The following is a 26950-nucleotide window of genomic DNA, read 5'->3' on the forward strand; positions in this document are numbered from 1 at the left end:
TTTTATTTCCTTTTTTAGTTTAATTGCATTAGCTAGAACTTCCAGTATGATGTTGAATAGGAGTGCTTTGTTCCTGATGTTAAGGAGAAAGCATATAATTTCTCACTGTTACGTTAGCCATAGGTGTTTTTAGATGTTGTTTATCAATTTGAGGAAGGTCCTTTCTACTTCTAGTTTGCAGAGATTTTAAATTTTGAATTGGTGTTGGATTTTGTGAAATGCTTTTTCTCCATCTGTTGATACATGACTTTTCTTCTTTCGCTTGTTGACGTGATGGATTTCATTGATTTTTTAAAATTTTATTTATTTTTTATACAGCAGCTTCTTACTAGTTATCTGTTTTATACATATTAGCGTATATATGTCAATCCCAATCTCCCAACACCAACTGCCCCTCCCCCCCAATACTTTCCTCCCTTGGTGTCCATATGTTTGTTCTCTACATCTGTGTCTCTATTTCTGCCCTGCAGTGGTTCATCTGTACCGTTTTTGTAGATTCCATTTTTATGCGTTAATATACGACATTTGTTTTTCTCTTTCTGACGTACTTCACTCTGTATGATAGTCTCTAGGTCCATCCACGTCTACAAATGACCCAATTTCGTTCTTTTTTAATGGCTGAATAATATTCCATTGTATATATGTACCACATCTTCTTTATCCATTCGTCTGTCGATGGGCATTTAGGTTGCTTCCATGACCTGGCTGTTGTAAATAGTGCTGCAGTGAACATTGGGGTGCATGTGTCTTTTTGAATTATGGTTTTCTCTGGGTATATGCCCAGTAGTGGGGTTGCTGGGTCACGTGGTAATTCTATTTTTAGGTTTTTAAGGAACCTCCATACTGTTCTCCATAGTGGCTGTATCAATTTACATTCCCACCAACAGTGCAAGAGGGTTCCCTTTTCTCCACAACCTCTCCAGCATTTGTTGTTTGTAGATTTTCTGATGATGCCCATTCTAACCAGTGTGAGGTGATACCTCATTGTAGTTTTGATTTGCATTTCTCTAATAATTAGTGATGTTGAGCAGCTTTTCATGTGCCTCTTGGCCATGTGTTTGTTTTCTTTGGAGAAATGTCTATTTAGGTCTTCTGCCCATTTTTTGATTGGGTTGTTTGTTTTTTTAATATTGAGCTGCATGAGCTGTTTATATATTTTGGAGATTAATCCTTTGTTGGTTGATTTGTTTGCAAATATTTTCTCCCATTCTGAGGGTTGTTTTTTCATCTTGTTTATAGTTTCCTTTGTTGTGCAAAAGCTTTTAAGTTTTATTAGGTCCCATTCGTTTATTTTTGTTTTTATTTCCATTACTCTAGGAGGTGGGTCAAAAAAGGCCTTGCTGTGATTTATGTCAAAGAGTGTTCTTCCTATGTTTTCCTCTAAGAGTTTTATAGTGTCCAGTCTTACATTTAGGTCTCTAATCCATTTTGAGTTTATTTTGGTGTATGGAGTTAGGAGGTGTTCTAATTTTATTCTTTTACATGTAGCTGTCCAGTTTTCCCAGCACCATTTATTGAAGAGACTGTTTTTTCTCCATTGTATATCCTTGTTTCCTTTGTCATAGATTAGTTGACCATAGTTGCGTGGGTTTATCTCTGGGCTTTCTATCCTGTTCCATTGATCTATATTCCTGTTTTTGTGCCAGTACCATATTGTCTTGATTACTGCAGCTTTGTAGTATAGTCTGAAGTTAGGGAGCCTGATTCCTCCAGCTCCCTTTTTCTCCCCCAAGACCACTTTGGCTATTTGGGGTCTTCTGTGTCTCCATACAAATTTTAAGACTTTTTGTTCTAGTTCTGTAAAAAAAAAAAATGCCATTGGTAATTTGACAGGGATTGCATTGAATCTGTGGATTGCTTTGGGTAGAATAGTCATTTTCACAATATTGATTCTTCAATCCAAGAACATGATGTATCTCTCCATCTGTTTGTGTCATCTTTGATTTCTTTCATCAGGTCTTATAGTTTTCTGAGTACAGGTCTTTGACTTTAGGTAGGTTTATTTCCAGGTATTTTATTCTTTTTGTTGCAATGGTGAATGGGATTGTTTCCTTAATTTCTCTTTCTTATTTTTCATTGTTAGTGTATAGGAATGCAAGAGATTTCTGTGCATTAATTTTGTATCCTGCAACTTTACCAAATTCATTGATTAGCTCTAGTAGTTTTCTGGTGGCATTTTTAGGATTATATATGAATAGTATCTTGTCATCTGCAAACAGTGACAGTTTTACTTCATCTTTTCCAATTTGTAGTCCTTTTATTTCTTTTTCTTTTCCGATTGCTGTGGCTAGGACTTCCAAAACGATGTTGAATAATAGTGGTGAGAGTGGACATCCTTGTCTTGTTCCTGATCTTAGAGGAAATGCTTTCAGTTTTTCACCATTGAGAATGATTGCTGTATATGGGTTTGTCATATATGGCCTTTATTACGTTGAGGTAGGTTCCCTCTATGCCCACTTTCTGGAGAGTTTTTAACATAAATGGGTGTTGAATTTTGTCAAAAGCTTTTTGTGCATCTATTGAGATGGTTTTTATTCTTCATTTTGTTAATATGGTGTATCACATTGACTGATTTGCATATATTGAGGAATGCTTTCATCCCTGGGATAAATCCCACTTGATCATGGTGTATGATCCTTTTAATGTGTTGTTGGATTCTGATTGCTAGTATTTTATTGAGGACTTTTGCAACTATATTCATCAGTGATATTGGTCTGTAATTTTCTTTTTTTGTAGTATCTTTGGTTTTGGTATCAGGGTGATGGTGGCCTCGTAGAATGAATTTCAGAGTGTTCCTTACTCTGCAGTTTTTTGGAAGAGTTTGAGAAGTATGGGTGTTAGCTTTTCTCTAAATGTTTGGTAGAATTCAGCTGTGAAGCCACCTGGTCCTGGACTTTGGTTTGTTGGAACATTTTTTTTTTTTTTTTTTTTTTTTTTTTGCAGTACGCGGGCCTCTCACTGTTGTGGCCTCTCCTGTTGCAGAGCACAGGCTCCAGACGCTTAGGCTCAGCGGCCATGGCTCACGGGCCTAGCCGCTCCGCGGCATGTGGGATCTTCCCAGACCAGGGCATGAACCTGCGTCCCCTGCATTGGCAGGCGGACTCTCAACCGCTGCGCCACCAGGGAAGCCCTGTTAGAACAGTTTCAATTTCATTACTTGTGATTGGTCTGTTCATATTTTCTGTTTCTTCCTGGTTCAGTCTTGGAAGGTTATACCTTTCTAAGAATTTGTCCATTTCTTCCAGGTTGTCCATTTTATTGGCATAGAGTTGCTTGTAGTGGTCTCTTATGATGCTTTGTATCTCTGCAGTGTCCGTTGTTACTTCTTTTTCATTTCTAATTTTATTGATATGAGTGCTTTCCCTCTTTTTCTTGATGAGTCTGGCTAAAGGTTTATCGGTTTTGTTTATCTTCTCAAAGAACCAGCTTTTAGTTTTATTGATCTTTGCTATTGTTTTTTTTGTTTCTTTTTCATTTATTTCTGCTTTGATATTTATGATTTCTTTCCTTCTACTAACTTTGGGTTTTGTTTGTTCTTTTTTCTCTAGTTCCTTTAGGTGTAAGGTTAGATTGTTTGAGATTTTTCTTATTTCTTGAGGTAGGATTGTATTGCTATAAACTTCCCTCTTAGAACTGCTTTTGCTGCATCCCATAGGTTTTGGATTGTTGTGTTTTCATTATTATTTGTCTCTAGCAATTTTTTAATTTCCTCTTTGATTTCTCTGAGATCTCCTGGTTATTTAGTAATGTATTGTTTAGCCTCCATGTGTTTGTGTTCTTTACGTTTTTTTCCCATGTAATTTATTTCTAATCTGAGAGTGTTGTGGTCAGAAAAGATCCTTGATATGATTTCAATTTTCTTAAATTTACTGAGGCTTGATTTGTGACCCAAGGTATGATCTGTCCTGGAGAATGTTCTATGTGCACTTGAGAAGAAAGTGTAACCTGCTGTTTTTGAATGGACTGTCTTATAAATTTCAACTAAATCTATTTGGTCTATGCTGTCATTTAAATTTTGTGTTTCCTTATTAATTTTCTGTCTGGATGATCTTTCCATTGGTGTAAGTGAGGTGTTAAAGTCCCCCACTATTATTGTGTTACTATTGATTTCCTTTTTTATAGCTGTTAGCATTTGCTGTATGTATTGAGGTGCTCTTATGTTGGGTGCATATATATTTATAATTGCTATATCTTCTTCTTGGATTGCTCCCTTGATCATTATGTAGTGTCCTCCTTTGTCTCTTATAACATTCTTTATTTTAAAGTCTATTTCATCTGATATGAGTATTGCTACAACAGCTTTCTTTTGATTTCCATTTGCATGGAATATCTTTTTCCATCCCCTCACTTTCAGTCTGTATGTGTCCCTAGGTCTGAAGTGGGCCTCTTGTAGACAGCATATATATGGGTCTTGTTTTTGTGTCCACTCAGTGAGCCTGTGTCTTTTGGTTGGAGCATTTAATCCTTTCACATTTAAGGTAATTATCAATATGTATGTTCCTATTACCATTTTCTTAATTGTTTTGGGTTTGTTTTTGTAGGTCCTTTTCTTCTCTTGCGTTTCCCACTTAGAGAAGGTCCTTAAGCATTTGTTGTAGAGCTGGTTTGGTGTTGCTGAATTCTGTGTAGCTTTTGCTTGTCTGTAAAGCTTTTGATTTCTCCATCGAATCTGAATAAATCCTTGCCGGATGTAGTAATCTTGGTTGTAGCTTCTTCCCTTTGATCACTTTAAATATATCATGCCACTCCCTTCTGGCTTGTAGAGTTTCTGCTGAGAAATGAGCTGTTAACCTTATGGGAGTTCCCTTGTATGTTATTTGTTGTTTTTCCCTTGTTGCTTTTAATAATTTTTCTTTGTCTTTAATTTTTGTCAATTTGATTACTGTGTGTCTCGGCGTGTTTCTCCTTGGGTTCATCCTGCCTGGGACTCTCTGTGCTTCCTGGACTTGGGTGGCTATTCCTTTCCCATGTTAGGGAAGTTTTTGACTATAATCTCTTCATATATTGGGCCCTTTCTCTCTCTTTTCTCCTTCTGGGACCCCTATAATGCGAATGTTGGTGTGTTTAATGTTGTCACAGAGTTCTCTTAGGCTGTCTTCATTTCTTTTCATTCTTTTTTCTTTATTCTGTTCCGCGGCAGTGAATTCCACCATTCTGTTCCAGGTCACTTATCCGTTCTTCTGCCTCAGTTATTCTGCTATTGATTCCTTCTAGTGTATTTTTCATTTCAATTATTGTATTGTTCATCTTTGTTGGTTTTTTCTTTCTTCTAGGTCTTTGTTAAATATTTCTTGCATCTTCTCAGCCTTTGCCTCCATTCTTTTTCTGAGGTCCTGGATCATTTTCACTATCATTATTCTGAATTCTTTTTCTGGAAGGTTTCCTATCTCCACTTCATTTAGTTGTTTTTCTGGGGTTTTATCTTGTTCCTTCATCTGGTACATAGTCTTCTGCCTTTCTGCCTTTTCATTTTGTCTGTCTTTCTGTGAATGTGGTTTTCGTGCCACAGGCTGCAGTATTGTAGTTCTTGTTTCTGCTGTCTGTCTTCTGGTGGATGAGGTTATCTAAGAGGCTTATGCAAGCTTCCTGATGGGAGGGACTGGTGGTGGGTAGAGCTGAGTGTTGCTCTGGTGGGTAGAGCTCAGTAAAATTTTAATGTCTGCTGATGGGTGGGGCTGTGTTCCCTCCATGTTGGTTGTTTGGCCTGAGGCGATCTAGCACTGGAGGCTACAGGCTCTTTGGTGGGGCTAATGGCAGACTCTGGGAGGGCTCATGCCAAGGAGTACTTCCCAGAACTTCTGCTGCCAGTGTCCTTGTCCCCTCAATGAGCCACAGCCATCCCCTGCTCCTGCAGGAGACCCTCCTACGCTAGTGGGTAGGTCTGGTTCAGTGTCCTATGGGGTCACTTCTCCTTCCCCCTGGGTCGTGATGCACACACTACTTTGTGTGTGCCCTTCAAGAGTAGAGTCTCTGTTTCCCCCAGTCCTGTCGAAGTCCTGCAGTCACATCCCGCTAGCCTTCAAAGTCTGATTCTGTGGGAATTCCTCCTCCCGTTGCCGGACCCCCAGGTTGGGAAGCCTGATGTGGGGCTCAGAACCTTCACTCCAGTCAGTGGACTTCTGTGGTATAAGTGTTTTCCAGTTTGTGAGTCACCCACCCAGCCGTTATCTCATTGCGGCTTCTCTTTTGTCTTTGGATGTGGGGTATCTTTTTTGGTGAGTTCCAGTGTCTTCCTGTCAATGATTGTTCAGCAGTTAGTTGTGATTTCAGTGCTCTTACAAGAGGAGTCTCATTAATTGATTTTTGAATGTTGAACTACCCTTGAATATGTAGAATAAATACCATTTGATTGTGGTGTATAATTAGTTTTACACATTGTTAGATTTGACTTGCTGATATTTTGTTGGGAATTTTTGCATGTATATTCATAAGATGGGCTGGAGTTTTTCTTTCTTGTAATGTCATCATCTGGTTTTGATATTTGAGTAATGCTGGCCTCATACAGAGTTAGGAAGTTTTCACTTTGCTTTTAGTTTCTGGAAGAAGTCACAGAGAAGTGGTATTTAAAGTGGTTTTCTTTAAATGTTTGGTGGAGTTCACCAGTGAAACCATCTGGACCTGGTGCTTTCTTTTTTGGAGGATTATTAATTATTGATTTAATTTCATTAGTAGCTGTCAGCCTATTCAGAAGATCTATTTCTCCTTCCTTGAGTGTTGGTAGTTTGTGTCTTGCAAGGAATTGGTGCATTTCATCTCTTACAAAGTTGTAGAAATAGAATGGTGTATGATACTTCTTAACCTTTTAGTATCCAGGTGATCAGTAGTGATGACCCCTCTTTCATATCTGATGTTAGTAATTTGTGTCTCTCTGTTTTTTTTCTGGATTGCATAGCTAGAAGTTTGTCACTTGTACTGTTTTTTCAAATAGCCAGCTTTTGGTTTTATTGATTTTTCTCTTTTCATTTCCTATTTTCAGATTGATTAATTTTTGCTTTTTTATTATTTATTTTCTCTGTTTGCTTATACTTATATTGTTCTTCTTTCTCTAGTTTCCTAAAGTGGAAGCTTAGGTGATTGATTTTATATCTATCTTCTCTTCTAATATGTGCATTCAGTGCTATATTCAGTGCTTTGGTTTGGCTGCATCATACAAATTTTGGTTTTTTGTTTTCATTATCATTTAGTTCACTATAATTTAAAAATTATATTATGACTTGACCCATGTATTATTTAGAATAATGTTGTTTACTCCAATATTTTGGGATTGTCAACCTATCTTTCTGTTACTAAGTTTAATTTTACTCATTAAGTTCAATTAAGTTTAATTCCATTGTGGCCTGAGAGCATACTTTGTATAATTTTCTCTTCTTTTACATTTATTAACATGTATTTTATGGTTTATCTTGGTGAATGTTCCAATGTGAGCTTGAGGAGAATGTGTATTCTGCTTTGTTGGATAAAATAGTCTATAAATGTTAATTAGATCCAGTTGATTGATGGAGCTGTTCAATTGAAATGTATTCTTGCTGAGTTTTTGCCTCCTGCATCTGTCAATTACTAATAGAGAGATGTTGATGTCTTCAATTATAATAGTGGATTTGTCTTTTTCTTCCTGCATTTCTGTCAGTTTTTTCCTCAAGTATTTTGACACTCTTTTTTTGGGATACAGACACATTAAAGATTGTTATGTCTAGGAGAATTGACACTTTTTTCATTATGTAATGCCCTTCCTTATCCCTGATGATTTTCATTGTTCTTAAATCTTTTGCTTGATGTTAACATAGCTTCTTCAGCTTTCTTTTGAAAGCATGGTACATCTTTCTCTATTTCTTTACTTTTTATCTACCTATGTCTTTATATTTATGGTGGGTTTCTTGTAGACAACACATTCAGGCCTTATTTTTTTTATTTTTGTGGTATGCGGGCCTCTCACCACTGCAGCCTCTCCCGCTGCGGAGCACAGGCTCCCGGTGCGCAGGCTCAGCGGCCATGGCTCACAGGCCCAGCCGCTCCGCGGCATGCAAGATCTTCCCGGACCGGGGCATGAACCCGTGTCCCCTGCATGCAGACTCCCAACCACTGCGCCACCAGGGAAACCCCAGGCCTTGTTTTTTTTAATCTACTCTGACAGTCTCACTCTTCCAATTGGATTATTAAGATCATTCACATTTAAATTGATTATTGACATCTACCATGTTTGTGTTTTCCATTCTTTGCACTTGTTCTTTAGTTTTCTTATTTTCTCCTTTTTCTCTGCCTTCTCTGATTTGAAATGAACATTCAGTATGCTTTTATTTTCTCTCCTTTTAGCATGTCAGCTTTACTTCTTTTCAACATGTTTTCAGTGGTTGTCCCAGAGTTTTCAACTAATACTGCAGCTATATTTACAACTAATCTAATCCAGCTTTAAATGACAGTATACTGCTTGATGGGTGGTTCAAATACCTTATACCAAAGTATTTCTAATTCCTCCCTCCCTTATAACGTTGCTCTCATTCATTTTCCCTTTATTATATGCTATAATCACCCAATACATTACTGCTTTTATTTCTTTGAACAGATATCTCTTAGCTCAGTTAAGAATAAGAAAATACAGGGTTTTTTTTTTTTTTTTTTTTTTTTTTTTTTTTGCGGTATATGGGCCTCTCACTGCTGTGGCCTCTCCCGTTGCGGAGCACAGGCTCCGGACGTGCAGGCTCAGCGGCCATGGCTCACGGGCCTAGCCGCTCCGCGGCATGTGGGATCTTCCCGGACCGGGACACGAACCCGTGTCCACTGCATCGGCAGGCGGACTCTCAACCACTGCGCCACCAGGGAAGCCCAAAATACAGGTTTTTACGTTGGCTTCATATAGTCCTTTCCTGTTCCTTTTTGTGTTGATCCAAGTTTCTGACCTGTGTCATTTTCCTTCAAAGAAATTATTTTAACATTAATGCAAGGCAGATCTACTGGTGGCAGATTTTCTCAGTTTTTGTTTTAGGAGGTATTTTATTTTTCCTTCCATTTGAAAAATAGTTTCATTGGTTACAGAATTTTAGGTTGGTAGTTTTTCTTCTTTCAACACTTCTAAGTATTTTGTTCTAGTCTTTCTTGACTGTATGGTTTCTGGTGAGAACCCTGACATAATTCTTATCCTTGTTCTTCTGTAGGTAAGGAGTTTTTCCCACTGGCTTTGCTCAATTTTTTTTTTTTATTTGGTTTTCTGGAGTTTGAATATGATAATACCTCTGTGTAGATTTTTTGGCATATATCCTGTTTGGTTTTGTCTGAGCTTCCTGGATTTGTGGTTTGGTGTTTGTCATTAATTTTGGAAAATTTCCAGTCATTATTACTTCAAATATTTTTTCTGCCCTTTACTCTCTTCTCCTTCTTTTATTACAATTATGCATATGTAATAGCTTTTGTAATTTTCTCACAGTTGTTTGATATTCTTTTCCTTAAAATTTTTTTTCTCTTTCAGTTTGGGAACTCTCTGCTAACTTAACTTCAAGTTCCCTGATTGTTTCCTTGGTACTTCACCCATCTATCTTGCATTAGTGTTCTTAAGATGTTAATCATAGTTATTTTAAGTTCCCTATCTGATAATTCCAAAATCTGTTTCGTATTTGAGTCTGCTTTTGATGCTTGCTTTGTCTCTTCAGACTGTGTTTTTTCTTGTTTTTCAGTATGAAGTTTTTTGTTGGAAGCCAGCTAGGATGTATTAGGTCACAGGAAGAGAGGTAATCAATTAGGCTTTTTAGTTTGAAGTTTTATGTTCATCAGGTTAGAAGTTGGGCTGTTTAGTGTTTGATGTAGCCCAAGGTGCCAGAGGCTTCATTTCCTTTAGTGTCCATGTTTTTTCTCTCCTTTTTTTGGGGCTGGGGGGCTGGTCCTTATGAAGTTCTTAAATGGTTTGTGTCTTGAAGCTCTCAGTTGTAGTCTACTGTAATAATACATTACCCCATTTGTGGTGGCTAGATGTGAAGGAGGGGAAGCATTCTTTAATCTTATGATTAAATCTCAGTTTTTACTGGGTCTGAGTCCCTGTACTCTTACTTTGCAGAGTGTTTTTTAGCCCTTCTTTTTCTCCTCTAATGTGAGAAAGGAAGGCTAGAGGGGGCTGGGGTTGGCTTATTACTTCCCAGGTAGGATAAGGCTCAGGTAAAGAAGTTGCCTTTAAAAGGCTGGCTTTCATTATGAAGAATGCTCTGTGGATATTGAAAAATGGTTGCTTTTCCCCTACCCTGTTCCTTTCATCTTCTTTTACTGGAAGTAAAACCCAGAGAAATACGGGGGATCCCTAAAACTATGCCCCCAGGAGTATCTAACTCTCAAGCTAATCCACTTTCAGTCTCCAGAAATTTGTCAAAATGACCTTGTAATTTTTCCTACCGATTATTGGCTCTAGTGGTTTCTGCCTCAGGTAAGGTGACCTCAGCTGTGATTCTGTCTTTTGCCCATCTCACCAGATTACGGGGTGATTGTTTCTCTAGTAACCTCAGCTCTTTGAGGGATATAAGGAAACTTGTTGATTTTCACTTTGTTCAGCTTTCATCTTGTTGTCTAGATGAGAGTGAGAGACAGCTTCTAAGCTCTTAACATTTTGGAGCTGAATCTGGAAGTCCCTTTGCTTTCCTTTTTCAAATCGTACTGGCGAGTACATTCATTATTAAATGTTTTCGTAAGATTTCCTTGCTGGGACTATTTGTACCTACCTAGTGTTTTTTGATGGTTGGGTTCTGATAACTTTTTTTTCTTCTAGGGAAATTTCTCTGTTTCACATTTCTGTGTCTATTAGGGTCAGTTGGAATTTTTTTTCCACAGAAAGTTATACATTTCATCAAAGTTTTCAAATTTATCTCCATAGACTTCTGCAGAATAGCTGTGTGATTCTTAAAATAGTCTCTGCCTAGCAGAGGTTTTTTATTTTTATTTTTTTTGATACTTGGATTTTACTTCCTGTTTTTTTCACTTTAATTTGTTCAAATATTTAATTTTTAGTTTATATTGACGGAGTTAATAAATTTTATGAATTTTTGGTGTACTGTAGAAAGCTACACTATTCCATATGATAATTACTAGATATGTGTAGCAACTTAAAATGGATTTTAAATTAAATTTAAAAGTTGAGCTCCTTAGTCACATTAGCCACATTTTAAGTACTCAGTAGCCACGTGTCTAGTGGCTATTGTATTGGACAGTGCAGATACAAAATATTTCCATCATCACAGAAAGTTCTCTTGGAAACTGCTGCTATACTATCTGTCACATTGCTATTAGCATTATTTTGTAGAAATTTTGCAGTTTGCTTTGTATTTCTCCTTTGACCCAATAATTTTTTTTTTGGCCACTTCTCGCAGCATGTGGGATCTTAGTTCCCTGACCAGGGATTAAACCCATGCCCCCTGCAGTGGAAGCATGCATGGAGTCTTAACCACTGGACTGCCAGAGAAGTCCCATTGACCCAATAATTTTTAATAGAAATTTTATTTTCAGTTGAAGGGGTGTTTTTTGATTTCAGTGTTTTTAAAAAATTTTTGTGAGTAATATCTACCATTAATGTGTATTATAAAATATAGTATTTTATTATAAAGTACTCTTATTTTTGCTTAAGGCTCTGAATTTCATCTTATGTGAAATTAAATTTGAACCCTGCTTCATTATTACTTGCATTTGCTTGATGTGTCTTTGCTAATTCTTTTAAAATATATAACTTCTGGAATCACTTTGTTTTACTTATGTCTCATATATGTTACAGAATTGGATTTTTGCCTTGTTACCTGATCTTAAAAATTAAGAAAAAATGTGTTAAGGCCATTTATGTTTATTGATACGTTTGATGTCAATTCTATTCTAATGTTTTGTGGTATATTTTACACAAATGCGCGCACACGCAGAATCTTTCACTATGTTATCTTTTTTCTTTTTCTTATTAAAACAAGTTTCTTTTGGCATTTAGGGTGGCTTGCATTTTTGTTTTTTGGTTTCCTTCAATCCAGTGTCTTTTAATGTAACACTTAAGTCTCCCTGAGGAACTTAGCTGGGAACCTCCTCTTCTTTCTTCCCTCTATCCCAGCATCTAATTGTAAATGATTATCTTTCCTTCTAAGGGTTAGTATTTGTGAAGCAGTTAACAAGTCTATTCTGACTTCTACTTATTCTCTACATTCTTCTCTCATTTTTCATAGATCTATCTTTTCTACATTGCTGTAGAACATACGTATTGTTAGGTCATCCTTATCTTCATGGTTAGTTTTAGTTCTGCAGTTGATTTTACTTTGAAGCTTTTCAAGTCATTTCTTGAATGTGTATAGTTTGTTCTTTAGTAGGTCTCAGGAAGGGCTCAAGGAACTTTTATATGTTGTTAACTATCTATGCCTGTAAACTTGAAGGACAGTTTGAATGTATATAAAGTCCCAGGCTCACATCTTTTTGTGCTTGAGGATCTTACAACTTCTTGTTTCATTGTTTTGTGTACAAAACAGCTGTTGTGAAGTTTCTTGAAACTGTAATTTTCTTTTTCTTATAAGAGACTTGGTCTTTCTACCTGGATGCTTAAAGTCTTTAAAACCTAATAGTTTGGGCTTCCTTTGTGGCGCAGTGGTTGAGAGTCCGCCTGCCGATGCAGGGGACGCGAGTTCGTGCCCCTGTCCGGGAGGATCCCGCATGCCGCAGAGCGGCTGGGCCCGTGAGCCATGGTCGCTGAGCCTGCGCGTCTGGAGCCTGTGCTCCGCAACGGGAGAGGCTGCAACAGTGAGAGGCCTGCGTACCGCAAAAAAAAAAAAAAAAAAAAAAAAACCTAATAGTTTATAGTAGGAATATTCTCAGTTGAATTTCCCTAATATACCATGTATCCTTTCAGTATGTAGATTCAGGCCTTATTTTAGGAAGATTTGCTTGCAGCACAGTTTGAGATACTGTCTGGTTCCAATTACATACTTATTGGATCACCTACTTACTGTTGCTTTCTTTTGTATGTTTCATTATTTTTACTCACTTTCTAATCTGTTTTTTCTTCATTGGGCTTTTTGGGGCAGGGTTGGGGAGGAGGGAGTATATTCTTTTTTTTTTTTTTTGTGGTACGCAGGCCTCTCACTGTTGTGGCCTCTCCCGTTGCGGAGCACAGGCTCTGGACGCGCAGGCTCAGCGGCCATGGCTCACGGGCCCAGCTGCTCCGCAGCATGTGGGATCCTCCCGGACTGGGGCACAAACCCGTGTCCCCTGCATCGGCAGGCGGACTCTCAACCACTGTGCCAGCAGGGAAGCCCGAGGGAGTATATTCTTTGTGTGTGTGTGTTTTAGTTGAGGTACAGTTGACATACAACATTATATTAATTTCAGGTGTGCAACATGTTTGATATTTGTATATATTGTGTAATGGTTACCACAATAAGTCTGGTTAACAGTCTAATTAGTTCTTTCTAATTTAGTCTGTTTTCTGAAAAAACCTATTTTCCCTCATTTGTGAGTCTTACTAGCTCTTCCTACTGTCTAGACATTTTATTTCTGAACTGTTGTAATTTTGATTTATTACTGCTTAATAAAGCTTCAGCTATTTTCTTAATTTCTTTTAGTTCATGTTGAAATAATAGTTAATAATGTTCATCTTTTTTGTGGCCACATTTTTCTCATGTGTTTTTATTATCTGTTAGAATGTTATTTATTTCACATATATTATTTTTCCTATAACTTCTTAGTGTGTGCTTTCATTTTAAGTTTCTAGTGTTTAAGCAGTATGGGTTTCCAGTAGTTTTATTTTATTTATTTATTTATTTGGCCACGCAGTGCGGTTTGCGGGATTTAGTTCCCCGACCAGGTATTGAACCTGCAGCCTCAGCAGTAAAAACGAGGAGTCCTAACCACTGGACTGCCAGGGAATTCCCTTCCAGTAGTTTTAGAAGGAACTGTAGGCAGAAGGGATGGACAAGTGTAGTTCTGAGCTTTGGGGCCCAAGATCTCTCTACTTTGTGAAATATTTTTTAAATTTGGACTAATGAGATGTAGTAAAGCTTTTCGCCTTTATATCTATGCTTTGCAAGTATTTTGCTTTCTGGAGAGGAACCTTTAAATGTATTTTGCTGTGTGATATGTTTTGAGTTCTGTATCGCTTGGACCTTTGCCCACCTAAAATATGAATCTTACCTTTCCTGAGGGTTGTCATTCTTTATGCTTTGCTTAATTTATTTTCTATTCCCTGCAGTTTCTCTTCAGAGTGGGTTTCTGTCCTTCTAAGAGTAAGAAAATATTTGCAGGATAGTCCTGAAATCCTCTTAGGGTCTAGACTTGTCATTTTATGAATGTTCTCAGGCCCCCTTAGAGATTTCATGCTTTCTTTGTGTTTACCTTATCTTGGCACCTGTGAGGACATTATCTGACTTTATCCAGTTCTCAGATTTTCATGGTCAGATTATTTCCTGTTGCTGTGATTTTGAGCATGTTGGTTTCTTTGTGAAGAATTGACTTTTCCTTCATTTTTCCATGAGTGGATCCTTCTAATTAGCATAATTAGCATTTTGGGGACCACTTCAAGTAAAAGAACTCCCCTGTTCTAGTGCAGCTCCCTGTTTATTTCTTTTATAGCATTTATCATAATCTGTAATTACCTTGTTTGCAGCTGTACCTGTTAACTTTCTGCTGCTTCTCATTTGAACGTTAGCATCGCAAGTGGGAATCTTTTCTATCTTAAATATCAGTGTATTCCCAGAGCCTAGCACAATGTCTGGCATATAGGGATCAGTAAATACTTGTTGAATAACTCCAGCTTATGGTAGGGCCCTCTCTTTACCATGCTCCTGTGTGAAAATTTGGAAATATTTGGTGTGAAAATTGGGAAGTATTTGAAAGTGAGTGTACAAGTGATTTTTGGAGAAGCTATACTTTTTATAGTATACTCTTTAACACTGTATAGCTGTGACTATTCAGAATTGATTTGAGTTGATTTCTCTTTTGCATTTTGAATTGGTTTTTTTTTTTTTTTTTTTTTTTTTTTTTTGCGGTATGCGGGCCTCTCACTGTTGTGGCCTCCCTCGTTGCGGAGCACAGGCTCCGGACGCGCAGGCTCCGGACGCGCAGGCTCAGCGGCCATGGCTCACGGGCCCAGCCGCTCCGCGGCATATGGGATCCTCCCAGACCGGGGCACGAACCCGTATCCCCTGCATCGGCAGGCGGACTCTCAACCACTTGCGCCACCAGGGAGGCCCTTGAATTGGTTTTTTATTGTATATGTTTTTATGTCATAAATTTTATGCTAAGTACATTTATTATTTATTAAAAAATAGATCATAATCCCCTTGGCCACAGGTACCCATTCTTGTACTTTTGTGGTGTTACCCCAGCAGAGTGTTCACACATAATGGAAGCTGTATTATAATCAATGGATTGTGTGTTGTTATTGACTGCTGTGTAGGAGGAGGATTTTACATGATATGTTGAATGAAGGATGTGAAATCTTTTTATGGAATTGTAGAATGTTAACATGGCCTTATGAATGGTGTTTCCTAGAGTTGTGCAATGCACTGCCCTGATTAGAGCTGGAAGAAACTTGAGATCAAGGAATTCAACGTTTCCTTTTACACTACAGATAAAGGAATTAAAGTCCTGTGAGATTACATGATGTGCTTAAGGTTATCCAACCAATTAGTGGCCAAGCTCCAGGGTCTTATGATTCCTAGTCAAAGCTGATTTCTTCTAGATGCATTTTATCACATCATTCAACAGAAGGACACAGGTTTTAGTAGGGTGTTTTAAAACTACCAAAAGGAAGATATTCACAGATTGAATCCTTCCACACTCTTTTACATACTCTGCTTGACTGACTTCTTCACCTCAAAATTAGAGGTAGCTTTTGAGTATCCAAAACTCTCGATTTAAAATTGACTGGATTTACTGTTAAGTATCTTGAGCATCCATTAGCAGAAAAAAACGTTAAGTGCTCCATTTTTTTGCTCAAGTGCTGCTTTTTATGTTTATTTTAAGTATTCTTAAGAGCAGCAATTTAGAAGATATTGCCAAGCAGACTTAGGATTTGAGCATGTTTAATAAAAAAAAAAAAAGGTTTTTAATTTGCTGACTTGAATTGAGCCCAAAATGTCCAATAATTTCTCTTCTCATGATGAATTTTAATAGTTTGTTCCTGACAGTTGGTAGTTTATGTAGGTATACTACATTAAAAATTTTGCAAAATAGAGACATGTAACTTGGAAAAAGTTAACATTGTATTCCATATTTCAGTTGTCCATGTGTTTCACTATAAATTTTTATAGTCCTAATTGAAAAAATTAATTACTCACAGTCTTGCCTTTGTAGTCTATCTATGTTCAAGAGACTTAATATGGCTCATTTTTATTACCTTAAGTTTTCATACTGCATTGGTAGGAATAAAAATGTACCTTTTTAAAATTAAATTAACACTGATGGAAAAAGGAAACGGTTTTAGTCCTCATCCCATCTCTTTTATTCTTCTTGACCAGTTCTCCGTTAGTTATTTTTTGCATTTTGCATTTTAAATATATTTTACAATGGCATATATTGAGCTTAATCTTAGTAGATTAATCTTTGTTATTTGGATCATATAGTTTCTATATGAAACTATATGAATTGTGTTTTCTGTAATTTTTTTTTTTTTTTGCTTATCATTTATTTATTTTCCCAGACAATAGTTAAAATGTTAAAATTAGTCATGGAGTACCTAGAAGGGTATTTTGATCACATTCTTTTGGTTGCCAGAAACAGAGCCTCCTGGCAGCTAGAACTAAAAAGCCATAATTTCTATTCTCTGTTATTCCTTGGATTCTCTGCTGTTTTATGTCTCCTACAGTCTTATCTTACTACTGACCGGCTTATTCTTTCTCTTGTATCTCTTATACTTATTTTGTATATCTTTTCTCTGTTTCATTGGTTCTGTTTACTTATACATTTTTCTGTCTTATAATTTTATTTTCGTACTGGCCCATTCCATCTCCCATCATAGATCATTAGCTAGCCTACGTTAGCTGTCACTGAGATAGTTGTAAGGGAGAGTCACAAGTACAAAATATCAGTGTCTATGATTGCTCCTTCAGCAGAGGCTGTGGATGGGATATTTCCCCTGTTAGAGATCAGGGATAGTGAACTAGAGGTCAGGGATAGTGAACTAGTATCATGATTAACAATATGTAGTAAAAGAGGTTAATGTCTCTCCTGAGAGTTAGAAGAAGGAAAAGCTATACCAGTAATGATGGTGGGCTTTATAGGTCTTTGGGAAGTATGAGGAAGGATAATAAAGAACATGTTTTATAGGATGCTACCATACTGGCTGTGTTTCTGTTGATGAAGGGCTAACGTTAATAGTCACTGCCCTCAACTAGTTTCTCATTTGCTTTCCAGGAGAATGGAAATGGATTTCAGGAAGGAACATCTGGCAGGGAGAATTAAAAACAGTCTACAGGTGACCAAGCTTTGAGAGATCATCTGTCACTTAAAAATTTTAAGAGGCAGTAAGCCTTTATTAATTGCTTCTCCATCTCCTATGTCTTTAAAAAGAAAGAAAAGTTGAGCCTGATTTGATCATCTGATGATAATGTAGTCAGTTTGCCATAAATATGGAAAGCTTGTTGTCATCTCAACCGTAACATTTTTACAATAATTTAATGTTTATATAAATAATGTTTATTATAAAAATCTGAATATGACAAATACAAGAAGATAAGCTAAACCCCTTAATAATATTTATGCTTCATTTTTGGCTTATATGTGTGCTTGCTTTATATAATTTAATATAAATTAGATCATATCACACATGGTTGTTAATATAATTGTATACGAATATATATATAAATAATAGTTTTTTTTTTAACAATGAAATCATACATGCTTCTTTGTATCTTATATTGCAAAAATCCCTCCAAGTTACCTGGCATAGATCTGAAGTATTCTTTATAATGGCAGTATAGTGTTCCATGATATATGTGTTTTATGATTTATTTAATCATTTCCCTGCTACTACAAAAAACGCTGCATTAGACAGACTCATTTATGAGTCTCTATACATAGATCTTTATGTACTGATGGTCTTATTTTTATGGGATAGATTCTGAGAGTGCTAGGTGAAAGAATATGTACATTTAGAATTTTGATAGATGTTCCAAATTGACTTTCCATCAAGGTTGGAGTAATGGACATGTCTACAGTTTCTCCCTGATTTCCTGTTAAGTAGGGATTTAATTTCATCAATTTGATGGGTGAAAAAGATATCTTACTATGTTAATTTGTTTTTCCTGACACAAATAATACACAGGGATTTAGAAAAAAAATTTTTTGTTGCTGTTTACTAGCCATTTTAATGACTCTTCAGTGACATGCATTCTGCTCATTTTTCATTTTGTTGTTCATCTTATTCCCAATGTGAAACAGTGTTTTACATATCTTCGGTATGAATACTTTATTAGTCATATGGGTTGCAAACACTTTTCCCTAAACTATTGCTTGTTTCCTATCTTTCTTTATGGTGTTTTTTACAGTACAAAATTCAAAAGTTTTTTGTAATCAAATAACTTTTTCGTTCTAAAGCTTCTGTGTTTCTTGGCAAAAAGATCTCACTAACACTTTTGGTTCTACATATTGGCTCTTAAATTTTTTTCTAATATGTTTATGTATGTATGTACGTATGTATGTTTAAATTTTTAATTGGAATTTTGTATATGATATTAGATAGGGGTTAACTTATTTTCTTCCAGTGGATATTCAGTTGTATAAGCGTCTCTTAAATATGAACTGTCATTTCCCATTGAAATAAAATATCACCTTCATCAAATATTAAATTCTCTTATAATATTAAAGATTATCTAGCCAAAAAAAAGTTAAATTCTCATCCACACAGGGCTCAATTTCTGGATTTTTGTTTCTTAGCTATTGATCTGTTCCTATACCAATTCCTACTGTTTTTAATTATAGAGGATTTGAAGTGTTTTAAAAGCTGATAAAATTATCTCTTCTCACTATTCTTTTTTTTTTTTTTTTTTTTTGCGGTACACCGGCCTCTCACTGTTGCGGCCTCTCCCATTGCGGAGCACAGGCTCTGGACGCGCAGGCTCAGTGGCCATGGCTCACAGGCCCAGCCGCTCCGCGGCATGTGGGATCCTCCCGGACCGGGGCACGAACCCGTGTCCCCTGCATCGGCAGGTGGACTCTCAACCACTGCGCCACCAGGGAAGCCCTCACTATTCTTTTTCATAAATTTTCTTGGCTCTTTTTGTACAGTTTTCTATACAAACTTTTTTATATTGTGTACTCTTTGGATGAGGCTTCTGATACCTCAGAGAGAATGGGCAGTCTGGCAGTCTTTGTCCTGTGGCTTTCGGTATACCATTTCCTATATTGTTAGTTCTCTGTAGGTCACCAGGAGAGACCTCTCAGCAACTAGATGTCCTCAGCTAAGAGGGCAAGTACATTCTCATCTTCAGGGCTAAAGCTCTCCTGAAGATCTTTGTGGGCCAGGGAGACAGCCTGTTGTCCCAGGAATGCTCGTTTAGTTGATGCCTTTTTCTTGGGGAAAGAGGCATCCATGGATCTCATGGTCCTCCTAGGGCTAAGCTTTTGTGGTAATTCTTAAAGTTCTGGTTCTGGCCTCTGTCACTTTCTGGGCTTAAGAGAGGTACTTAGTAGTTGACTTAGTGTTGGGCTGGAGATCATCAGGAATATCTTCAAGCTTCCATCTTTCCAAGCCCCCTTAGGCTGCACCTTGTTTCTGGTCTGTATCATGTTTCTCTTTTTTCTTAATTGTATAGTTGATATACAATATTATATTAGTTTCAAGTATACATATTTCTCTTTTATCTTAGTATAAGCTTTAAATTACAGATAATAAATAAGGATTAATATACTCTATGCTTTGATGGAACCACTTTAATTTTTTTCCTTTTAGTACTGTTTATTTGTTCATATCTATTAAATATTTATTAGGCACTTTCTGTTTGGCAGCATTTAAGTTTTGAGTTAGGCATATGAGGGTGAATACCTCCCAGCCCCTGTCTTCTTGGCAGCATTTTACATAGTTTTCACGTCTTTGTTCTCAAAATACTTTCTTCAGTTGGCATCTACAGTTTCTAGGTTTTCATCTTCTTCTCCTTTGGCCCTTCTCAGTCTCCTTTGCTTGATCTTTCTCTTCTGGACCCCCTAAATAATGGACCCCCAGAGCTTAATCAGTCCTTCAGCTTCTCTTCTAGCTCTCTTTTATCCCCTGAGTCGTTTCACTCAGTGTCATAGCTCTAAATATTTTAGCATTTGATATACTGATGTTTCTCTATATTTTTTTCAGCTCTGGCATTTTCCTTGAATTTCAGCCTCAGATAATCCAACTGCTGGATCGCTAATGGACTGTTTAATAGGCATTTCAAATTCACAAGACCATAACATATTGTAACTGTTTGCCCCCTTAACTTTGCATTTAGTGATCATCTGCTCATTTTTCAGATTATGACATGGCTAGCTCCCTCATATCGTTCAGGTTTGTTTCTCTTCTACTTTGCTTTATTTTTCTTCATAGTACTATTAATGCTTACCACTACTTTGACATTATATAGTTGTTTGTTTATTAATTTTCTAGATGCTGAGAGACTTTAATCTCCTGCTACTGTTTTTTTTTATCAGTTTCTTCTGATATTTACTGTGTTTTGCTTTATTTTTGTTTTCGTTTAATTCATTAAGACTCACAGTCTTGGCTTGAACTATTATTTTATAGTTATTGTTTTCATCCAGTTCATACTTTTTTAAATTGTATTTTTTTATCTCTACCTTTGACCCCTTTAATCCCAGTTAATACTTTTTCTTTAACTTCCTCCTAGTTTTACAAGGATTATGTCTGCCTTAAATATCTTTTATCTATCATGAGTCACTGTTATTGTGTGTGTGCCTTCGTGTAAATAGTAATGTTACTACTATTCACCCAGTCCAAAGAATATCTTACTATGTTATTTTATTTTATTTTTTATTTATTTATTTATTTTTTTTTTTTTTGCGGTATGCGGGCCTCTCACTGTTGTGGCCTCCCCCATCGCGGAGCACAGGCTCCAGACGCGCAGGCTCAGCGGCCATGGCTCACGGGCCCAGCCGCTCCGCGGCATGTGGGATCCTCCCAGACCGGGGCACGAACCCGTATCCCCTGCATCGGCAGGCGGACTCTCAACCACTTGCGCCACCAGGGAGGCCCTTACTATGTTATTTTAGATCATTTATATGTATGACTGTACTAGATGCTTGGTATTAATATTGTCATTTTATTTAAAATTTTCTGTTTTTAATGTGTCCTGCTTTCATTTAATCTTTTATTTCCTTGTTTTTGCTATTTTTTTTGTTGTTGATATTCTGTCTCAAATAATTTATGATATGTAGTATGTTTTTATTCTAAACTTAAGTATGCTTGAGTCTCTTTCTTAGGAGCTATGAAAAATGATGAAATTAACTCACGTGTCATTTGATCTCCCCTCCTCCAATTTATCATACTTTGTGATTTTTGTTGTCCCAATTTATCATAGTTATAATATATTAGGTTTTCTTTCATGCTTTATAACATTCATGTCAGAGTGATTTTTTTCCTAGTTTTTTAGCTTTAGCTTTTAACTGTACTGCAGTCTTTTCATAGAGTTCTCATCTTTGCTTTGTAATTCATTCTTAATAAAACACACCTTTTTTTCTGATAATGTGTCACATGTGTTAATTTTAGAATATTTGAAAAGTACAAAAAAGCACAAAGAAGGAAAAAAGTCACTGAAATCTCACCATTGAGAACTACATTAACAATTTAATATATCTTCTTTGTCTTTTCTGTTCATGCATGAATATTATTATTACTTACAACACTTGATTTACAGTATATATACTGTAAACTACCTTTTCCCTTCACTCACTATGTAGTGGACATTTTCCAACAATATTAAAGTCAGGCTGTAGAATACATTATGATTACATGGTGTTTTGTAACATAGGTACTTCATAATTTGTTTTAACGCATCCTCTGTTGTTAGACAATTAGGTTGTTCACAGTTTGTTATTATAAATTGTATTGTGATGAATGTGGATGATTTAAATCCCCTGGATTATTTTTTAGGTTAAGTTCCAAGAAGTGGAATAATTCTGAGGCTGTATAGTATAGTGATTAGGAGTGTTGGCTTAGAGTCAGATTGCCTTGGGTTCAAATTATTATTTCTTAGGTGTGTATACTTAGGCAAATTAATTTATCTCTCTCAGTTTCTTAATCTGTGCTTTGACGGTAATAGTTTATGTATGGAAAGCACTTAGACCAGTGCCTGAGATGTCATAAAAGCTCAGAAATGTTAGATGCAAACATCATCACTGTCATCATGGCTGATGTCATTATCATTTTTATTTAAAAGGATATGCATATTTGAAGTTTTTAAAAATATATATTATATTAAAATTCTCTCTTGAAAAGTTGTATCAATTTGCATTTCTACCAGCAAAATATGAGAGTGCCATTTTACCAACTCTGGCCAACAGCTGCAATTATGATTAAAACACATGTTGTTTTGAGAGTGTAGGCCCAATTTTATAGGGTTAATATATATCTTTGTTTTAGTCTCTAATTTTTGGTTATTGATTTCGAATGTTTGGGTTTTGCCTATTTTCATACGGGGTATTTATGTTTAAGTGCTCTTCATTCAAATTTTAATTAGCCTTTTGTGTTTTATGTTGCCTATATTTTTCTAGTTGGTTTTTACCTTTTAGTATTGTTTGAGGTTATTTTATGTATTAATGTTTTACCTTTGTGAGATGTGTATGTAAAGAAAATTCTTTTCCTTATAGTACTGCCTTTTAAAAAAAAGTTATTCTTTTTGACATTTATTAAGTACTTTCTCTGTGACAGGTATAGATCTATATTTTAAGATAGATAAATAAATGGGCCTTTGAGAAGGCCCATTATTTTAGAATGATTTTAGATTTACAGAGAAGTTGCAGAGATAGTACGAAGTTCCAATATGCCCCTCACCTAGATTCTCCTATTGCTAACATTTTATATTACCATGGTACATTTGTCATGACCAAGATACCAACACTGATACATTACTGTTACCTAAATGCCACATTTTATTTGGATTTCATTAGTTTTTCCACTGTCTTCTTTCTGTTCCAGGATCCCATCCAAGATACCATTACTTTTAGTTGTCTTGTCTCTTTACTCTCCTCTGGTCTGTTACAGTTTTTCAGTCTTTCCTTGTTTTTCAATATATTGAGAGTTTTGAGGAGTACTGGTCATGTATTTTGTTGAGTGTTCCTCAATTTGAATCTGTCTGGTGTTTTTCTGATTGTTAGACTGGGGTTATTTATATCAGTATGGACTCAGGGATATTTATACTTTGGGTTCTAATCCAATACTACGTTATTTATTTTGTTGTTTATTTTAGCTTTGGCCATTCATTCTTTCATGTTGGCTCCTCTGTTTCCCTTTGACATGGCCCTGCCTTCCTTTTGCTGTTGTTTTGAGCACTACAACATGCTCTAGGGCTAATCTTCTGGATTCCCTGCTCTAACCCTAGAATCAGCTACTTCCCCAAGAATCCCTGTTTCCTTCTATTGGACTGTGGTATGTAGAAACCAAGATTCGGCATTGGTGTACTCACTGCTACAGGGGGTGTCACTGCATCTAGTCTCTATTAGTGAACAGAGCTAGGAATACTATTTGTGTCAGTGTGCATGGATATATGTACGCACATTCACATATAATTACTTCTGAATCTGTATCTATATAAACCTAAATATGAGTTCACACTGATGTCTCTGACTATTTCAGTACCATCAGGAACATTCCAACCTCCCTGCCTTTGCTTTTCTGTAGCTTCCCACTCCGAAGTGACAAGCTTGACTCCCATCATCTACCGTTCATTTACTTATTTGTTTGACCCCAGTATACATATAAAGTGTTCAGAATTAACCCGTATCCCTCTGAGAAATAACTTTATCAAATTAAGTACGGTTTTTTAAAATTAATTAATTTAATTTTGGCTGCGTTGGGTCTTTGTTGCTGTGTGCGGGCTTTTCTGTAGTAGCGGTGAGCGAGGGCTACTCTTCGTTGCAGCGGGCTTCTCATTGTGGTGGCTTCTCTTGTTGCGGACCACGGGCTCTAGGTGTGCGGGCTTCAGTAGTTGCAGCACGTGGGCTCAGTAGTTGTGGCACGCGGGCTCTAGAGCGTGGGCTCCATGGTTGTGGCGCACAGGCTTAGCTGCTCCACGGCATGTGGGATCTTCCTGGACCAGGGCTCGAACCCGTGTCCCGTGCATTGGCAGGCAGATTCTTAACCACTGTGCCACCAGGGAAGTCCTTAAAATACAGTTTTTGTATATGGTTCTATTTGTCTTTAGCTTTACAGTTTACAGTGAGAGCACTGTCTTCCAAAGTTACTTGTGTCAGTTCCTTTTTTCACAGTTCTGTTTTTGGTGCTGGGCTTAAAAGACCTTTTTGATCCAAAGATTGATTTTATATATATATATATAGAGAGAGAGAGAGAGAGAGAGAGAGATTGAGAGGGAGGGAGGGAGGGAGAGAGGGAGGGGGGAGAGAGAGAGAGAGAGAGGGAGAGAGAGAATTTTATTAATTATTAGATATTTTATTACTTTATTTACCTTAAATTCCTAAATACAACTATAGTTCATTTTGTCACTTGATGTGAAGTAGAGCTATACACACACACACACACACATGCATATATATATAGTACTTTTTTCAATTGTTTAAAATGCTACCTTTATCATTTTAAAATTTTTAAATTACTAGACATTTTCTGTGTTTCTTTCTTTTTTTTTTTTGCGGTACACGGGCCTCTCACTGTTGTGGCCTCTCCCGTTGCGGAGCACAGGCTCCAGACGCGCAGGCTCAGCAGCCATGGCTCATGGGCCCAGCCGCTGCGCGGCATGTGGGATCTTCCCGGACTGGGGCACGAACCTGTGTCCCCTGCATCGGCAGGCGGACTCTCAACCACTGTGCCACCAGGGAAGCCCCCGTGTTTCTTATTCTGTTTAATTTTCTCTTTTTATTCAAGTTCCAGGCATTATATAACTTTGTGATAATTTTAGCATCTGGTAGATTATTCCTCTTTTTGCATATTCCTGTTCACTTATTCTTTTAATTAATTGCTATAATTTTTGTTTCTTTATTTCAGGAACATTTTAGTGGATAAGCCAAATGACCAGTCTTCACGGTGGTCTTCAGAGAGCAACTACCCTCCGCAGGTAAGATTATGTGTAGCTCTTGATACCATTCAGAAGTCAGATTTTAAATAGGCATGCACTTAACTGATATCAGTTATCTAGATTCCATTAATAGTTTATTCAGTCTTTGAAATTGTGAGGTAAATTTTTTTTTTTTTAATTTATTTATCTGGCTGTGTGAGGTCTTAGTTGCGGCATGCGGGCTCTTGGGCTCTTTTAGTTGCAGCATGCAGGATATAGTTCCCTGACCAGGGATCAAACCCAGGCCCCCTGCATTGGGAGTGCAGAGTCTTAACCACTGGACCACCAGGGAAGTCCCAAAGGTAAATTTTTATTTCCTCTTTTTTTGTTTGTTTACATTTTGGAAGAATTTTTATTTCATAGGCAAATACAGTGTGGAATTTGCTGAAGCATAGACTTTATACTTGTCTCTACTGGAACATTTAAAATCTAATTTATGTTTTTTCTGGATTACTAATGATGCAGAACTAAGTTTCTTGTTACGTTTTGAGGAAATTGTTAACTAAAAAGAACTGGTTAAGGTGCTGTTAGTGTTCTGAGTAGTAACTGATCAGAGTACTGATATGAGCAGAGGTTGTGACTTCTACTGCACTTAAACTCAAGTCATTCTGTAGATATTTAAGGAGATGTTAGTAATTTCAACTTTGACTCAGTGATTCAGTAACTGCCTTTTAGGGAAAATAAGCTTAATATAGTTTGTTATTTTACTAAACTAGTATATTTAGATGACATCAGGACCATGAGCTAAATTGTTTCTTTGACAAGTGGTGTCTGATGTCATCTGAATTAAAAAATAATCATTTTTCAGTTATATTACACTTTCAGCATTAGCACTTATGTCCATATCCTTGAGGAAATTAATTCTCTGATAGGTAAAGAAGATGGGTAAATAAAACTTACTTTATTATTTTTTTTCTAGTGTAATTCTTGGAAACCTAGTCTCTGTACTTACTTTTCCTTTTTAATTGTTTTTTTACTGTTTACAAACCTTTTTGGATCACCTGGTGTTTAAGTGTTTAATTGCAAAATGTATATCCAAAGAGTAAACACACATACACACACACTTATATATAAAATATAAAGAATAGTAAAGCAAATACCTGTTTACTTGTCTACCATCTTTGGAATGGTACAACCTTTGAAGCTTCCTGTGAGCCCCGTCTTATATCTATCCTCTAATCCCATCCCAGTAATTATTATTTCATATTTTGTTAAGCATGTTCTCACAGTATTATATATGTATATGTTTATAAATTCCTGTGATTTAAGTTTTGTCTGGCTTTGGCTTTATATAAATATAATATATATTGAATCACTCATACATCTTCTGTGGCTAGCTTTTTGTTTGTTTGTTTAACATTATGGTATTAATGTTGCCGAGTATAATTATAGTTTGTTAGTTTTCACTACTGTTTAGTATTCCAGTATATAAGTATGTCAAAATATATCTATCCATTTTTCAGTTGATAGGCTTTTGAGTTTTTTATAGTTTTTGCTCTTAGGAACAAGATGCCATGAATATTCTATGTTTTTTCCTGGTACACACATACAAGAGTTTCTTTAGGGTATATACCTTGGTGTACAATTCCTGGATCATAGAGGATATGTGTGTTCAACTTTTATCTGGTAATGCAAAACTGTTTTTACAAAATGGGTGTATAATTTATACTCTGACTGGCAGTGTATGAAAGTTGTTGTGCATTGTGTTCTTCCCATCACTTCTATGGATGATTTTTAGATTTTGCCAGTCTGAT

The 26950-nt window shown here is 36.5% G+C and overlaps 1 protein-coding gene across 2 annotated transcripts in view; it reads left to right on the forward strand.

The window, feature by feature from the left end:
* MKLN1 (muskelin 1) overlaps positions 1-26950 on the forward strand; it is a 185681-nt gene that overhangs the window by 27543 nt on the left and 131188 nt on the right. For both annotated transcript variants that reach the window (XM_060108841.1, XM_060108840.1), the window contains one exon: positions 25127-25196. In XM_060108841.1, coding sequence (XP_059964824.1) covers positions 25127-25196 — 70 coding nt within the window. The remainder of the gene's footprint in view (positions 1-25126; positions 25197-26950) is intronic.

Source organism: Mesoplodon densirostris, chromosome 9, assembly GCF_025265405.1.
Source record: "Mesoplodon densirostris isolate mMesDen1 chromosome 9, mMesDen1 primary haplotype, whole genome shotgun sequence".
Taxonomy (NCBI): Eukaryota; Metazoa; Chordata; class Mammalia; order Artiodactyla; family Ziphiidae; genus Mesoplodon; species Mesoplodon densirostris.